Source organism: Sciurus vulgaris (assembly GCF_902686455.1).
Source record: "Sciurus vulgaris genome assembly, chromosome: 1".
NCBI lineage: Eukaryota > Metazoa > Chordata > Mammalia > Rodentia > Sciuridae > Sciurus > Sciurus vulgaris.
The window spans coordinates 22785112-22801358 of NC_136461.1; the positions used below are offsets into that span (position 1 = coordinate 22785112).

At 57.5% G+C, this 16247-nt stretch overlaps 1 protein-coding gene across 1 annotated transcript in view; it reads right to left on the bottom strand.

Annotated features, from left to right (window-relative positions):
- The window catches only part of COL16A1 (collagen type XVI alpha 1 chain), a 47821-nt gene that overhangs the window by 27693 nt on the left and 3881 nt on the right, over positions 1–16247 (bottom strand). Inside the window, exons 3-38 of the mRNA XM_079153109.1 lie at positions 16098–16172; positions 15877–15994; positions 15035–15158; positions 14531–14797; positions 13895–13975; positions 13624–13749; positions 12839–12892; positions 12568–12594; positions 11945–11980; positions 10905–10931; positions 9821–9883; positions 9543–9584; positions 9393–9437; positions 9265–9300; positions 8884–8946; positions 8499–8543; positions 8325–8420; positions 8100–8138; positions 7492–7536; positions 7300–7335; positions 6590–6700; positions 6162–6197; positions 5909–5944; positions 5725–5835; positions 5381–5416; positions 3555–3590; positions 3362–3406; positions 2935–3066; positions 2154–2189; positions 1832–1939; positions 1420–1542; positions 1256–1309; positions 1020–1061; positions 652–687; positions 510–563; positions 249–317 (exon numbers count right to left, since the gene is read on the bottom strand). Of these exons, the coding sequence (XP_079009235.1) occupies positions 249–317; positions 510–563; positions 652–687; positions 1020–1061; positions 1256–1309; positions 1420–1542; positions 1832–1939; positions 2154–2189; positions 2935–3066; positions 3362–3406; positions 3555–3590; positions 5381–5416; positions 5725–5835; positions 5909–5944; positions 6162–6197; positions 6590–6700; positions 7300–7335; positions 7492–7536; positions 8100–8138; positions 8325–8420; positions 8499–8543; positions 8884–8946; positions 9265–9300; positions 9393–9437; positions 9543–9584; positions 9821–9883; positions 10905–10931; positions 11945–11980; positions 12568–12594; positions 12839–12892; positions 13624–13749; positions 13895–13975; positions 14531–14797; positions 15035–15158; positions 15877–15994; positions 16098–16172 (2510 nt within the window). The remainder of the gene's footprint in view (positions 1–248; positions 318–509; positions 564–651; positions 688–1019; positions 1062–1255; positions 1310–1419; positions 1543–1831; positions 1940–2153; positions 2190–2934; positions 3067–3361; positions 3407–3554; positions 3591–5380; positions 5417–5724; positions 5836–5908; positions 5945–6161; positions 6198–6589; positions 6701–7299; positions 7336–7491; positions 7537–8099; positions 8139–8324; positions 8421–8498; positions 8544–8883; positions 8947–9264; positions 9301–9392; positions 9438–9542; positions 9585–9820; positions 9884–10904; positions 10932–11944; positions 11981–12567; positions 12595–12838; positions 12893–13623; positions 13750–13894; positions 13976–14530; positions 14798–15034; positions 15159–15876; positions 15995–16097; positions 16173–16247) is intronic.

A 16247-nucleotide genomic window follows, 5' to 3' on the forward strand; every position in this document is an offset into this window, starting at 1 on the left:
ATTGAAAGGAAAAAATGATAAAAATATTTCTAAAAAATAACAGAGCGGAGGGAAAAAAAGGGCAGTGATGGTTTTTGTTACAACCCAAGGGCTCTCCCCCGCGGCACCTTCCTTCCCCTCGGCCGAGGGATGCTCTCCTCCCTTGCTCAAGCTGTGGGACAGGCAGGGTCAGCTCCGTGTCCTCCTCCCAGCAGCAGAGTCGTGGTTCCAGCAATATCCCCAGCATGGAGCACAGAGGGGGCTCTTACCGGAGGTCCAGAGACACTGGCACCAGGGGGTCCCACAGATCCGGTGGCTCCTTTTGCCCCTGGAGATCCCTGGGGAAGAGAGGACACAAAGGTTGCAGGGGCAAGATGAGAGGTCAGCATGATCCAGCAGCGGTGATGTACCAGGCTGGTCTTGGACAGTCCTCTGGTGGGCGTCATTCAGCCTCTGCCCCCAAGTCCCCTGCAGGGGTTCGGACACCCAAAAGCCCCGAGGGTCCAGCACTCACAGAGGCAGAGGCTCACCTGGTCACCCTTTTCGCCAGTAGGGCCAGGTGGTCCCCGAGGTCCCGGAAATCCCTGCAGATGGAAACACGTCAGCTATCTCTGATCCTCCGAGACTGGCCCCTTCCCCTGCCAGTCTCCATCAGGCCCGAGGCAGACGTACCTGAATGCCCGGTGCGCCCTGGACTCCAGGTTCTCCCTGTAAGTCAGAAAGGGCGGACTGAGACACGGCAGCGCCAGCCAGCCTGCCCCACTGGCCCCACCCCATTGGCAGACCTGGTCTAGTGTGGGGTATCTACCAGCCCAAAGTCAGGGGAGCTCCCCAAGGAGACCCCGAGGGTCAGAGATGGGGGTTAAAGCCATGACCCTGACAAGCAACAGCAGGCCAGGGCTGCCGTCCCACACCTGGTCCCAGAAATGGGCCCTCGAGTATCTGGGGGCAGCAGGGTTTGTGTTTTGGGGAGTAGATGGGAGTGGGCTGGCTGGTAGGCAAAGGGAGGTAGGCAGGCAGAGGTAGGGCTGGAGACTCACCTGGGGCCCCTGGGCTCCCATTCCCGGAGGTCCTGGCTCCCCCTGAAGAGGTAGAGGTACAACCCCTGACTCAAGATCCGTAAATTGCCCTTCCCCCTCTCCCCAGCCCCTTCCCCTTTACCTTCTCAGCCTTTACCCTCTCCCCACTCTGTACCCGTCCACATGCCCCTCCAAGCCCTCGACTTCAAATGTCCCTACCCTCATCCACACAGCTGCAGTCCAGGCCCCACACATACCTGTATGCCCTTCAGTCCTGGGGGTCCTTGGACTCCTGGTAGACCAGGCTGGCCCTGAAAGGCACAAGGGAGCCTGTGGAATCACCACAGGGAAAGCGGGGCAGGAGGAAGAGAAGGCAAATCCCGGGCAGGGAAGGACCAGAGGGCAGGAAGCTGGAGCTCACCGGTTTGCCAGGCCGGCCCACACCTTCCGGGCCCTGCTCTCCTTTGGGGCCAGGCTTCCCAGGCAGCCCAGCCATGTTGGTTGGCGCCCCCTGCAGGCTGGGGCAGGCAGTGCAGCCTTCACCCTGGCCAGGAATAGGTAGACAGGAGCCAGTGAGCCAGGGCTACAACCAGGTCAGGAAGCACTAAAAGGGGGCCCCATGTCCCTCTGGAAGTTCTACCTCTCTACTGCCCCAACCTCAGCCTGGGAAATCAAAATAGGTCCCCGATGCTCAGAAGTGGAAAGAGCTTCAGAGCCTCCACCCAGTGACTCCGGCCTCCTTTGAGGCTCATGGCTTGTCCTGCAATTCTCCCCTCATTCACGCTCCACCTGGTTTCTTCCTGCCCATGCAGCGAACTGCCCCCTTGGCTGACCTTTTCTCCTTTCGGCCCTGCAGGGCCCCGAACCCCAGGCTCTCCTGACAGTCCCGGCTGTCCTGTGGTGCCCGGTGTTCCAGGGTCTCCAGGATTCCCAGCATCACCCTTTAAGAAGTAGAGTTCAAAGAGTGTGGGGGTGGCCCAGCAGGGGGTGGGTTGCCCCCTTAGGACCTGTGGGCACTCACAGGCACTCACGGTCCCTCACTGGGGCTGGGGGCTGGGAAGGGCGCGCAGAGCGGACACAAGTCAACCAGGAAAAGAAGGGAGGAGGGCATCTGGAAGAGCTGGCCACCCCCACATGCCCCCCGGGTTCTCTCACCTTCTGCCCCTTCAGTCCACGCTCTCCAGCCTTGCCCTGGGGAGAGAGCATTCCCAGTACCCATTCACCCAAACTGGACACGCCTGAGCACCCAGCACCGTGTCAGACCAGGGGACACCACAGAAAGCAAAACAGACACTCTGCTCTCAGCTAGTGGAGGAATCTGTGTAGGTGGAGAGGAGATTTGAGCCACACTCCTTGCCTGTGTGATGTGAACGGATTACCCTTCCCATGTGCCTCAGTTTACCCATCTGTTGAATGGAGGTGATAAAATAGCAGAAGCTTCTGCCCCATGGGGTTCTGGTGAGATAAGTGAGAAGAGCTGATATGTGTGAAGCAGCACATGGCACATAGCATCCCCTGGGCCGCCATTTGATGTTACTATTAAAGCAGTAACAAGAGTGCCCAGGGCCCTCAAGGTCACTTCTGCAGTGCCTGTGTCTGCTGCTCACTGCCTCACACGTGGGCAGCTTTACCACACTCCACAGCAGAACACAGAGGCACAGAGAACAGAATTGATGCGTTCAAGCCAAAGATCCAATAAAAGGCAGAGTTGGGATTAGAAGCCAGGCCTGTCTGGTTTGAGGGTGCTGCTCCTCCTGCCGGCCCTCCTGTGCTGTGTCCCAGGACAAAGAACAGAGCTCATCAGGATACCTTGTGCAAGAGACGGGGCATCGACCCCACTGCTCTCCACTGCCCAGGGAGTCAAGAGACGCAGGAAGTACTCCTCCACTCTCTCCAGCCCTGCCCACAGCCACCTTCAGAGGCTCCCCGGACCCACCTGCTTTCCTGGAAGGCCAAAGCCTGGGAGCCCAGGCTCCCCCTTCTCTCCAGTCGGGCCAGGCAAATGCACCACTCGGCCATCCCCATCCTGAGGCTTGGACAGTGCTAGGCACGGCTCACAAGGCTCCCCCTGCAAGCAAGGAGGCCAGTTTAGGGGTCCATAGGCCCTGGGGCTCTAGGGCTCCACTTGGGATCCGGGGCTGCAGAATACAGCCAGATCTGACACAGCACCTCTGCTGGGAGAGACTATGGGGATGCAGGAGAGAAATCAAGGTGGGGACCAGGTCGTCAGAGTCTTGACGCCATGCTAAGGAGGTGGATTTTACCCTACAGGCAGTGAGGAGCCCATAGGATGAACAGCAGAGCAAGACGAGTGTCTATCTCAGGTGTATGTCCCGCTGCACACGGGGATGCCCCAGACTCACCTTTGCCCCTTTGATACCTGCTGGTCCCACAGGTCCTGGGGGCCCCTACATGAGAAGGAGTCACATGTGATGCCAGCATCACCCTGGGCCATGCAGAGGCACAGCCCAAGCCCATCAGCTCCCGGGCAGTGGGCAGAACCTCCCCCCTTGCCCTCCTCCTGACCCGAGCTGCTGCCATCCAAAGCATCCTTACCGGACTGCCAGCTGGTCCAGCATCCCCGAAATTACCCTGAGGGTCAAATGAGAACAAATGGTCAAAGGCAGGATGAGGCTACAGAGAGTGATCCCAAGCCTGGAACCACAAGAGCAGCCCCTTGGGACGTTGAGGCCACCCTCTTATCTCCTGCCTGGAGAGGGAAAGGGAGTTCCCCAAGTCCCCAAGAGAGTCGATGGCTAGTCACTGCCTAGAAGCTATGTTTCCACTTTCTGTCTCACTTCAGAAGCCCAGAGCCACCCTCACCCCAGACCCAGCATCCAGAGGGCACCCGCTCGTTTATCCAGCTGCTGTTTATTGAATGCCCTTCTGCACTGTGCACGGGGCTAGGTGTTGGGTATGTGAACAGCTTGGAACCTTTTAAACAATGATCATAAACAGTGACGAATGCTATGAAGGGGACAACCAAGGTGAGGACAGAGGAAGACACGAGCTCATTTTAGACAAGGTGGTCAGAGAAGTAACAACGCGATTATTACCTGAGAGATGAAAATAGGTCAGCTGGTAAAAGATGAGGGGGGAGGTGAGAGGGGAAAATGTTCTAGATGTTTCTGGTAGGAGAATTTCACAGGTGGGAATGGTCTCGAAATATTCCGGACAGAAGCGGGGCCAGTATGGCTAAAGCACAGTAAAGCAGAGGAGAGAAAGACCCAGACAGACTTGGAAAGGAAGGCAGGGCGGGGTCATCCAGGGTGAAGCCCAGCAGGACTGGTGCAAAGTCGAGTCCCAGAAGAATTGTAAGCAGGGAGAAAATGTGATCTGAGTTCCTTTTTACAAAGCCACATCAGCTACTGGATGATAAATGGACTGTTGAAGGGCTGCAGTGGCCCCAGGCAGGCCAGAGGAGCTGCCGCCATCCAGGTGAGAAATGACGGGGACCCAGACGCAGGTGGTGGTAGTGGAGGTAGAGAGGAGCAGGGGAGGCTCAGGGAGACACTATGGCAGAACTGCCAGGGCCTGCCGCTGGATCGGACGGAGGGGAGGGTGAGAGAGGGAAGGGAGGACTCAAGGATGACACCAGGTTTGGGATTTGGGGATCTGAATCGATGCCATTTGCTGACATAGAAAAGATGAGAGAAGAAGCAGGTGGCGGGGCTGGGGGAAGGGGGACATGCAAAAACTCTATCTGGGAAATGCCGAGAGGGTTGCCTGTGAGCGTGGAGCCTGCACACGTATCGCTGAGCACTGGTACGCCCCCAGAACCCCTCATTTGAGTAACACCCCATTAGAAGTTCAATGCTGTCATTTGTCTCTAACACAATCATAAATACAAACGTTAACACGGGCACTGAAATTGAGTGACCCGGCCGAGCAGTGAAGATTATAGACTCTGGAGCCAGACTTCTGGGCTCCAATCCCAGTTCTGCATTCAAACACCCATGTGGCTTTGGGCAGCTTACTCGGCCTTTCTCTGCTTCTCTTTCCTCATCTTTAAAATGGGAATAATAGCCAGCTTCCCCACAAGGTTTGGGAAGGATAAAAAAAAATTAATATACGTGCAAGGCTTGGAACAGCGCCCAGCACATAATAAGCAGAAAAGAAGTGCTGAATATTATTTTATTATAAGGTAGTATTGAATGTGCTTAATAGTTTTAGATTATCATTAAACACTATGGAAATATCCCGGAGAATATGAAGGCTCTCAGAAATAAATTCTTTGACTGTGGTCTGCAAAACACTGATGAATGCATTTCACTGTGAATTTACAGCTTGATCTCTTACCCCTGTGCCCTGCCCAGGGCCACCCCTGCCCTGCCTCCCTGCCAAGAAGCCCTGGCACCCCTGGCATCGAGCCCAGGTCTCACCTTCTCTCCTTTTAGCCCTGGAGCCCCAGATTTCCCCTGAAAAACAACCAGGACAGAGTCAAGGCACCTCCCTGTTCCCAAGACCCCAGTGTCCCAGTGTCCAACCAGAAAGAGGAAGATATGAGGCCCACCCTGCAGATAGCTGGACAGTTTCTTCTGCGCTACAAGTGGCACTTCAAGGGGCTCAGAGGAAGCCGCAAGGTAAATAGCCCAGGGCAGCCCAGGGATGGAGGGAGGGATCAGGATGCAGGCTCAGGACACCTGTCTCATGGTCCCCCCGCTCCAAGACTTGAGGCCTGAACAGCCAGGAAGGCCACCAAGTGTGGCAAGTGTGGGTCACTCACCGGAAGGCCAGGCAAACCAGAGCCAGGAAAGTCCATGTCTCCTATAGCCCCTGTAGAGGGCCCAAGGTGCTGGGCCCCTACAACTAAGCCACAGGATGAACACGGTTCCCCCTGGGGAAGGAAGACAAGGGATCAGAAAGGCCCCGAGTAGGTGGAGGGGCAGCCAGGGCAGGGGCTCCCTCACCTTCTCTCCCTTGATGCCTTGGATGCCAGGGTCTCCCTGCAGAAAACAATGGTTTACGGGCTGAGACTGGGCATGTTGGGGCACCCCAAATTCCCTGGCCATATAGGAGGACAGCAATGTGACACAACACGAACCCTTCAAACACCCAGGGTTTTGAGGTCAGCACCCCAGAAACATAACTTGTCAACCCATGGAACCAATGAGGGAAATGAGGCCAGGAGAAATTACCCCAGTGGAAAGCTCCGGTACGTACCCTATCGCCTTTCTGTCCGACAGTTTGCAGGCCCTCCTGAAACAGAGGATCTGTGAGAGAATTGGGTGGGAGTCCAGGCCAAGACCCCAGCCCAGCCCAGCCCACTCCCTTCCTTCGCTTCAGCCAATGACAGACTCAGGCACAGTTTCATTCACAATAAGGGTCGGCTTTACCCCAGCTTCCCCAAAAGGCATCCTAAAGTCTCTTGGAAAGCCCTAGGAAGTTGCCATGGAGACCTGGGGTGACACTCTAGTTCAGCCCTAAGCTCTATGGTTCATATCCCTTATCACCTTGACCTTCTGCCCATAAGCTCTGCGGCCATGAGAAGCACCTAGTCCCTCTGCCCCATTCCTCTCTATGATCATGCCCCCAGGGTTGGTCTCTGTGTGTGAGGTGTGTGTTTGAGGGGTGTCCCTCAGGGCACTTACCCTGGCTGGTGCAGGATCACCAGGTTCCCCTTTAGGCCCTGGCTTTCCAGGGAGCCCCACAAAGTTCTGGAACCCTTCAGGCAGCGTTGGGCACACTTCACAGGGGTCACCCTAGAAAAAGGAAAGACCACAAGAGGATGGGATGGGGCTCAAAACCTTGGAGAAGGTCAAGTGCCTCCCATCTGCAACAGCTCTAGACACTGGGTAGGTGGCCAGCACACTGTCCCCAACATTGAAGTAGATGGCAGGGTTGGGTGTGGTGGCGTGGGCCTGTAATCCCAGCAGCTTGGGAGGCTGAGGCAGGAGGATGGCAGGTGCAAAGTCAGTCCAGCAACTTAGTGAGGCCCTAAGCAACTTAGCAAGATCCTGTTTCAAAATAAAAAAATATAAAGGGCTGGGGATGAGGCTCAGTGATTAAGCACCTCTGGGTTCAATCCCTGGCACCCCTAAGATACAAGTCCTGAACACCACAAAACTACATCCCCACAGCAAGCTATAAAGAAGGAATGTGTCCCATTGACAGATGCAGAAGCTCGGGCTGAGAGAGAGCTAGCTAATCACCTGCCTCATTCACAGACCACCTGGATGGCAGAGCTACATGTCACAGGCTGAGAAAGGCTGAGCCTGGGCCCAGGCCCTTGAAGCTGTGTCATCTGCAGAGAGGAGCTTCCATTCCCACCCCAACCTTGGGCAACAGGCCTGGGACTCACCTTCTCTCCCTTCAACCCTGGCATCCCTGGCTTCCCCTGTTGGAGAAGAAGCAGGGGACATCAGAGACAGGGAGCAGGACTGGAGTGCCAAGAGAGGTTCCAAGGACCTAGCCCCCACCCTCTGGAGGTCTTGAAGAACAGATGGGACATGCTGGGTAGGGGCCCCTCTCCCACCAGATCAGGGTCACTCACAGGTTTCCCACCAGGGCCCTCCTTTCCTGGTGTCCCAGAGTTGCCCTGTGGTCAGAAGAAAGTTAAACGATGTGACCTTTCCCATTCTCCCCTTCCCCACCCAGTCCCCTCTGTGAATGGCAAGAGAATCTCTGCCAAATCTCCCATCTCCATTTGGTCCATCTGTTTGGCAAACCTCCCTTCTTATTCCCTGTCCTTCTCCATGTCTAACTAAAACAAACGAAGGTAGAAAAGGAGGCCTCTGTGTACCCTTCGCCAGGGTAACGGGTGAGGAGGTGTCCCGAGTGACCTCAGAGAAAGCTCAGCAGATAAGACATTTCCAGGGCTTTCTGCTCATCAAGACACAAGGCCCTAAAGTGGGTTTGGGCCCTGCAATAAAAGCCAATTTGTCATTACTAGGTTTAGGTCTGCCTGTCCGCCCATCTGGAACACAGGCCAAGGCCTACCTCAGTGAGCACCAAGGGCCTGGCTGGGCTGAACTAAGCCTCCTCAGCCAAATGCCTGACCTCTTCCCTGGACATGCTGCAGGAAGCCCCTCTTCCCGTCTCCTCCTCCCTACCTACTGAGCAATGAGCTGCCCCATATGCCCACACTCTGCCTGGGCTTACCTTGTCTCCCTTCCGGCCTGGAGGGCCACCTGGGTCCCCCTGAGTACAGAAAAATAGAGTGGGTAAAAGTCTCCCAGGGACCCATCACTATTGCACAGTGAGATCTTTTACCCTAAACCCCTTCCAACCAGGACCTCTGGACAAGGCCTTACCCTCCCCAGCCCTGACCAGGGTAAGAGAGGGGGTCTCAGAAAAGGACAGCAGGAGAGGCAACGGGGTACTCACGGGGGTTCCAGGCAGTCCTATCCCAGGGGGTCCAGGAAGACCAGGGGGTCCAGGTTCTCCTGCCAGACCTTCAGGCCCGACAAAGCCAGGGTCTCCCTGGCACAGACACAAGTGAGGGTGAGTCAGTGACCACCTCAGCCCCACTGCCCTCTCTACCTCCAGACCCTCACTTACCTTCTGCCCCTTGGGCCCAATGACACAGATCTCTCCAGGACGGCCCTGTGGGGAGGGAGGCAGGGTGGAAGGACAGACTGGCACCTCCCCACTGGGACAGGCAAGGAAGTAACCCCTGTCCATTCTTGCTGCTCCCCGCCAGCACAGACCCCAACCCCATGCTCCAAGGTTGTCAAACGTCATTCTTAGGACACTGAGGCAGGGGCCTGGAGGCCTGGGCTGCAGGCCTTTTCGTCCCCATTCTTGCTGTGCCTCTGGGCATAGCTGCTCCCCTCCCTGGCCCGTGTGCCCGCTGAGCAGGGAGGTGGGCGTGGGAAGCCTGCCTAAATTCTCACGTTTCCACCCAGGCCAGGGACATAGTGGGCGAGGGTCCCCAGCAACATACATCGCGGCCTGGCTTTCCAGGCAAGCCCTTGATGCCTCCGTCACCCTTCTCGCCTTTCTGGCCCTGGGGAAAAAGAGACAAAGTGACTGGGAAAGAAGAGGCTGGGGCGTTCCAACTGCACTCCGGAGCCCTGGTCTCTGCCTCCCCTGAAAATGGATGGCTTCCCAGGAGGGCAGACAACAGAAAGAGACTCAAACCCAGCAGGCCCCTAGTCAGGAGGCTGTGGCATTTCTCTAGGTATGGTGGTGTGGGGATGAGGGGAGGGGCTGGAGCCGTGGGAGGGGGACTGGCCATCTTCCAGGAAGCCCCTGGACACCTCCCTCCTCATGCTGCAGGGAACAGGCCACCCGACACCCACTACTCCAAATCCAGGCCTGTTACCTTCTGGCCTGTTGAGCCTGGGAGTCCTGAGGGTCCCTGAGGTGAGGAGGGGCACAAAAGAAGTGATAAAGGGAGGGAGATGCTGGGCCAGTACCGCCACCCTGCCCCCTCCCTGGTCCCACACTCACCAAGCCTCCAGACTCCCCCTTCTCTCCTTTTGGACCTTCTGCACACTGAACAGGGAGACAAGGTGTTGAGCGGGCCCAGGGCTGGTGTGACGGGGTGCGGAGAAGCTGACCCGTCTTGGCCCTGAAACGGGCCTCACCTCCCGGTCTTACCTGAAGTGGAGCATCCGGGGAGATTCGAACACAGTCGCTGCCCTGGGGGTGAGGAACGGGATCTGAGCTGGGACCTCCCAGGGGAGTCACCCTAGACCCACTGTGCAAGGAAAGACCCAGATATCCCTAGAAAATAGAGGACTCCACATACTGACCCCTAGAAGGACCCCCTCAGCCCCCACTGGGCCGAACTTCCTGCTGAGAGGATGGGGTGATGGCTCCCATCCTGCCCCACCCAGGGCCCAGCTGGGAAGGGTACGGGTATGGGGGCCACCTACCCGTGCTCCCTTCTCTCCTTTGGGGCCTGACAGACCCGGCAGGCCTCGTTCACCTTTCCCTCCCTGTGGGTGAAGCCAGAATGGTGTTCGTGACCAGAAGGAGCACAAGGGAGCCTCCAGAATGTGCTCCCCACTCCTGGGCTCCTCCACCCAGCCACCCCATGAATGTGCACCCCCCACACACATGAACGTGCCAAGCATCTATCCCTGCCACACCCCCCACCGTGCACGCAGCACATGGACTCCACATCATCCACATGCTCCTGCCACCCCGAGAGGCCATATATGGCAAACCTATAGTCTCATGGCAAGGGTATCACTTCCCCCACACCCATGTGCAAGCTCACAGCTCACAAGCAGCACATCGGAGCAGTACACAGACACAGATTCAAAGTCACACACACACAGGGTGGCAGAAACCCGCCATGGCTGAGGATCAGGCTGTCTGAGTTCACATCTTGCCAGCATGTGACTCAGGGCAAGTCATGTCACTTCTCTGAGCCTCAGTTTCACATCAACTCCTGCCTCAAGGGTTGTGTTGAAGGGAGAATGGGATGTGCCAGAGGCGCGACAGCACAGAGCCAGCCCGCAGCCCACTCTCCATGAGGTTGGCTCTGAGAGGCACCTCACATGAGCACACGCAAGAGCAACTCATCTCTCGCCTGCCCACCCCACCACTCAGCTCTGTGAACCACGAGGCACTCAGGGATACGGGCTCGACACCCGGTCCAGTGGGCTACACATGTGAACATGTGTCCCAGAGATGCACATAGCTGCGTCCACACACAATGGCTCTGACGCACCCAGTCATATACACGTGCACACGGCAGGGTCTCAGTTTCCCCTGGAGGACAACGAGAGTGCCCTGGCCCTGGGCCTAGCACACAGTAGGCCTTCAGAGAAGGGCAGCTCTTGACATCTTTGTACACATATGAGCCCCTGCTCTCTCCAACACACACATGCTTAATCACCCCATGCTCAGTCTGGTCCAGACAGTCCTGATATAAACATACGATCACAGGGCTACATGCTATGGGATGGGATGGGGCCACCGAAGAAGGCAGGAGCACCTGTCAGGACTCACCTTGGGGCCAGAGGGACCAAGTGTGACCTGAGGGGACAAAGAAGAGAGTATTATACCTTAGGGAAGAGGGAGGAAACCAGGGGCCTAGCGAGGGCAAGCAATTCAGCCAGGGTCACACAGCATAATGGCAGGACCCCAGAGCCTGAATCCCAGCCCCTTCAGTATGCAGACTCTATTTCCATGGCTTTAAAACTGGGTCAGTGGGAAATGAGGGGCAAGACTTGTTTTCTAGGATCTTGCAGAGGGGTCTAATCTACTTTCTCTAACTGCCTGGCTTTGCCTAGCCCCACCCCCAAGTTGCTGGGATAACATGGCACTCAGTTGCCATGGTAACCTCTGCACATCTGGGGACCATCAGCCTTACTAGATTTGGTGGAAGACGGGAGAGAAAGCGGAAAAGGCAGCAGAGAGGGTACTTCCTGAAGTCCCTCAAAATCAGGGAGGCTTGGAGCTAAAGGGAGATGAGGTTGTGGCATGTCAACTCAGAACGTCAGGCTGGAAGAGCATGCTGCCCAAGGAAGAGGCACAGGTGGGTACCAGCTGGGCTCACATAGAGCCCCTCTCCCTTGTCCTTCCGGACCCCCAAAGGGAGGCTGGGCCAGCGCCAGTTATCAAAGGAGAGGAGGAAAATCCACTGAGGCCCTGGAATAACATGTGGCCCTGGGCTGTGCGTTAAGCCAGCCCTTCCCTTCCCTGGGCCTGCAAGGTGACACGTGAAGCCTTCCAAACAGAGCAGGCCAGACACCCGTGGGGAGCGCAGAGCCGGGATCAGCAGCCAAGTCCGATCCCATCCTACCAGCCACCACCCCATGCCCATTCCACCCTGGACCCCAACACAGGGCAGGAGGCCATCTTCTGCGCAGACCTTGCTTGGCAGGGTGGGGGTGCGGTTGGGCCTAGCTCAGGGAGACAGGCAGGGAGGGAGTGCAAACATACACAAAGACCCCCTTGTCCTCAACCAGGAGGCAGCCCAGCCGACTCCAGGCAGTATCCACTCCCAGCCCTCGCCACCCCACCCTGCACACCCTCCATTCACTCACGTTGCTCTCCCGGGCTCCGTGGACACAGGGTGGGCACTGAAAGGAGAGAACAGGCATGGAGGTCAATTCTGAGCCCTGGGGATCAGCCCTCCACACCCTGCCCCTGCCCAACACACACACACACACACACACACGCACACGCGCCACCCCAAAGAGCTTCACACGTGGTGTCCTGCATATGATCTGAAAGCAGCATGAAGACAGGAATCCTGAAAACAAGTCTGGCCCCTCATTTCCCACCCACCCAGACCCACAGCCATTTTGCCATTTCCAGAGGAGGAGACAGCAGAGCAGCAGTGGGCCCTGGGTCCTGCAGCGTGTCAAGGCAGAGTGAAGAGCAGAAATGAGGGGTTCCATGACCAGGGCTTGGGCTCTCCCAACTGGCCCATGGCCAGTTGCTGCCAACTCAGCAGGAATGTCCTCCAGGGCTACTGTCTCACAACCCAAGAAGAGGCAGGGGGCAGGCATGAGCAGGCGGCAGGTCCCTGAGGAACGTGGGGGTTGTGTAGGCCTCTGTCACCCCCATGCCCAGGCTACAGGCCCCAGGCCCCAAGACCTTGTCCAAAGGGTTCATGTGTACCCCCTCAACCAAGCCTGTTAGCCAGCCCCCATGGGAGGCTCACCTCATCAGCTGCTGTCTCCTGATGGGCCTGGGAAGAGAGGGACATGGGAGTGAGCAGGAAACTCAGGGTTCAAGCACTGCCTCCAGAGAGGGCCAGGTACTGTGTCTGTCCCACCCTGTCTCTTTCCTGCTCAGAGCTGGCACCTACGCAGCCTGAGCTCGGTCCAGGCAGGAAGAGTGGGGGTGGAGTGTCTTCTCCAAGGGGTTGCACGGGGCACCTACAGGGCAGACAGAGGGCACCACAGGCTCCTCCCCCCGCCCACCATCTCTACCTTCATTCCCCTCTCAGCCTTCTGGTTGATTCTTCCTGTCAGCTGTGCCTCCACCTGGACAGACAGGGCAAAGGGAAACACCCTGAGGCAGTTCTGGGGCCTGTGCGGAAAGGGGCACCCAGGCAGGCACGTGGGCCCCAGGTATCTCCTCAGCCTGGCGTCTGGCACCTCCCAGAGTATCAAGGGCCTACTTAGGTCCCTGAGGCCACCCCCACAGACGGCCCTTTCCCCCCCCGCCCCCTGGTGCCCATGTGATGTCGGAGAAAATAAGGCTGCGAATCAATGGGATTCTGTGTTCCTGCAGCCAAAGGCTGGCATGAAGCCCGGGTGGACAGGGATCAAGGGCCCGGCCAGGAGGCGGGGCTGAGGGAGGAACCAGGCTTCCCTGCCACCTCCAAAGAACCTGGGAGTGGACAGGGCAGCTGGCCATGGTGCTGGGCGAGTGAGAGAGCCCAGGGGAAGCGGCACGCCCAGGCCTCTGACTCCAGGTATCCCTGTTCTGGAGAAGCTACCTGGGCAGCAAGACTGGTCTTGGTCTCACCAGAAGGGTCTAGGTGGCATCCTTGAGGGTCTGAGCAGTGCCCAAGCTAGACGGGCACAGCTTCAATACCAACAGGTGGGAGGGGACAGGGTCACCCAGTGGGCTGCCTCCCTGAGTCCTACAGGGTGGTGTACAAATGGACAGGGCATCCAGTGCCCTTCACCACTTGGCTAACTGAGTCTGGTGGCAGACCTTGGTAGGTCAGGGGAGGAGCGTCTCTCTTGTGTCTGCCCTGCCCACCCACCTTGCTATTCTGAGGCTCCTCCAGGCAGAAGCAGCGAGTGTAGACCTTGCCCTCCATCTGTGGATTGATCTCGATGAGCTCATTACTCTGAGTGTCTCGCCGGGCCTTGGAGGACTCCAGGGGGCACTGTTCAGTGCAGGGGAAGGACTGGGGTCAGTACAGAGGCAGACTCTTTCTAAGACCTCCCTTTCCAGACCCCCATCCTGTCTCCAGCACATGGTGCCCCTGGGCAGTGACCAACCCCCACCAGCTGTGTGTGGCCACCACTCACCCCCCCTGGCAAAATCTCACAACAGCCCTCCTCCAGCACAAGCTCCGGGTCACAGTAGATGTGTGCCTGCTGAAGATCAAACTGCAGAGGACACACAAGATAATTTCATTTTCTTTTATCAAAAGTTCTATATCCTGCATGCCTCCCCCCATGAGGCACAAAGATGTCCACCCCACAATTTGACCTCAGGGTGTGTCCAGTCTAGCTTGGGAGACCATCAAGAATAGAGCTGTCACCAAAAGCAAAGCAAAACTGCATGTACAGGAAAGAGGGAGAGGAGGTCCACGCAAGCTGGGCCTGCTTAGCAGAGAAGGACAGTCTGTAAGGAAAGTCAGGACAGGCAGGGGTCCCAGTGCCGGCAAAGGCATGGAGGCAGGAAAGTACTCGGTGAGCGGGGTGATGAGGAGGGAGTGGACCAAAGCAGAGCTGCACAGAGAGATGGAAAGAAAGATGATGCTGTGGACTCTGTAGAAACCAGAACATGGAGGGCTTAAAGGCCAGCTCAGGCTGCATCTGGAGGCCCATGGAGAGCCAGGGAGGATTTGGGGCAAGGGAAGGACCTGGCCAGATACAGACTGAGCTCACTCAGGCTCCCAGAAGGTGGAAGCAGAAGCAAGGGCCCAACCTAGCACTCACCGAGACTGGTTTGCCCTGCTCAGAATCCAAGCCCAGAAATACATGGCCCACAGGCCGCATGGGTTGCCGGGGCCCCAGAGGCTGGGAGGAGGCTGAGATACAATCCACATGGACGGAGGCCACGCGTCCAGCCACGCTCAGCATCAACTTGTGCCAACGCAGGTCAAAGAGCTGGGGCACTGGGAAGATGCAGGACACGAAGTCGCCGTCTTGACCCCGCGCCCGGAGTTCCAGACTCCGCTCTTGGCTGTTGACTTCTAGGGAAATCTGCGTGGAATTGGGAAAAGGGCAGGACAAAAAGTCAGAGCCCTAGAGCTAAAGCATAGCAAAGTCAAGGTCATTTCACAGGAGGGGAAACTGAGTAGTACCTCCTAAAAGAATAGGGTGGACCCTGGTGGGAGCAGGGAAGCCCCAGGAATCCCAAACTGATCTAAAAGCTGCATTGGACTGGCACTACGCTGACGCCCGCAAGGAGCCATGAGGGCGAGGAGGGGCTGGGCTTACCTGGGGGTACCCATCTGCGTCGGTCACTTGGAACAAATACCACGTGTTCTGGAAGGTGTGCTTCTTCAGCAGCAAGGTCAGCACCAGCGCGAACTCCTCTGGTAGGCCCCGAGGGAATATTCGTCTGGGGATGGAACACAGAGGGTGCTTGAGGCTCAGGACTCAAAAACCTCCCCAAGACACACACAGGCACACACCTCCAAACACATGGCGCTCCTTCACTCTGCACACATTTATGGAGGCCTTCGAGATGTCAGATGCAGGACTGGGGCCTTCCCCGCCCGGGCTCAGCCTTCAAGGCTGATGGTGGAAGGCTGAACGGAGGAGGGGGATCATAAACAAAGAACCCCCAGAAAACGACTATTTCACTCCACTCGGATTTGGGTGAGGGTTTCTGGGGACTCCAGGATGCCCCGTGGTGAAGAATTGGGCTGGGGGTGGAAGGAGAGATGCTGAAAGCAAAAGAAAAGAACATGGAAAGGGCTGAGCAAGACCAGAGGTGCCCCAGAGAGAGGAGCACCTGGGGAGTGGCGGCCCGAGGCAAGCAGGGCCAGGACACCCAGGGACAGGTGGGATTTGGACTTCACACGCAGACCTGCAAACACTCGAGAGCTTCCCACCCCCATCTTGGTGTTCTCATGGTGCACAGGGGGTGCAGACCTGGTCCCACCCACTGCTAGTCAGAGATGGCAGCCCACCCTGCAAGCCCCAGAGTGGAGAGAAGGTTGATTCCTGGCAGGGGGAGGGGTGACATGACCTCCAGAGAGGTCCCTGGGCTTAGGCCCTGCATTGAGTGGCTGGGGTGTGGTCCAGAGGTCCCAGGGGTCACACCGATGCTTTACCGAGTGGGCTGGGTCAGGGGAGCTGCCCCCAGCCGCAGGATGAGAGGCCCCTTGGGGTTGCGGATCTTCTTGACGGCAGAGGTCTTCATGAGGTTGAGTCGGCGGATGAGGTTGAAGCCTTCAGGAGAGACACCGGAGGAGGAGCTCAGCGGGCAGGTGAGGAGGGAGAGCCTACTCTAGGAAGACGGCAGAGGGGACAGCAGGGTGAGAGGGACACTCACCAGTCACATTGGCTGATAGGTCACTTCTGTGCTCCAGCTTGAGCCCTTCTTGCTGTGAGGGTGGACACTGCTCACCTGGAAGAGAATGGACCAAGAAGCTTGAGGGGGACTCAGGCTGGGGTACCGCCTGGCTGGGCTCCTGGAGAACCT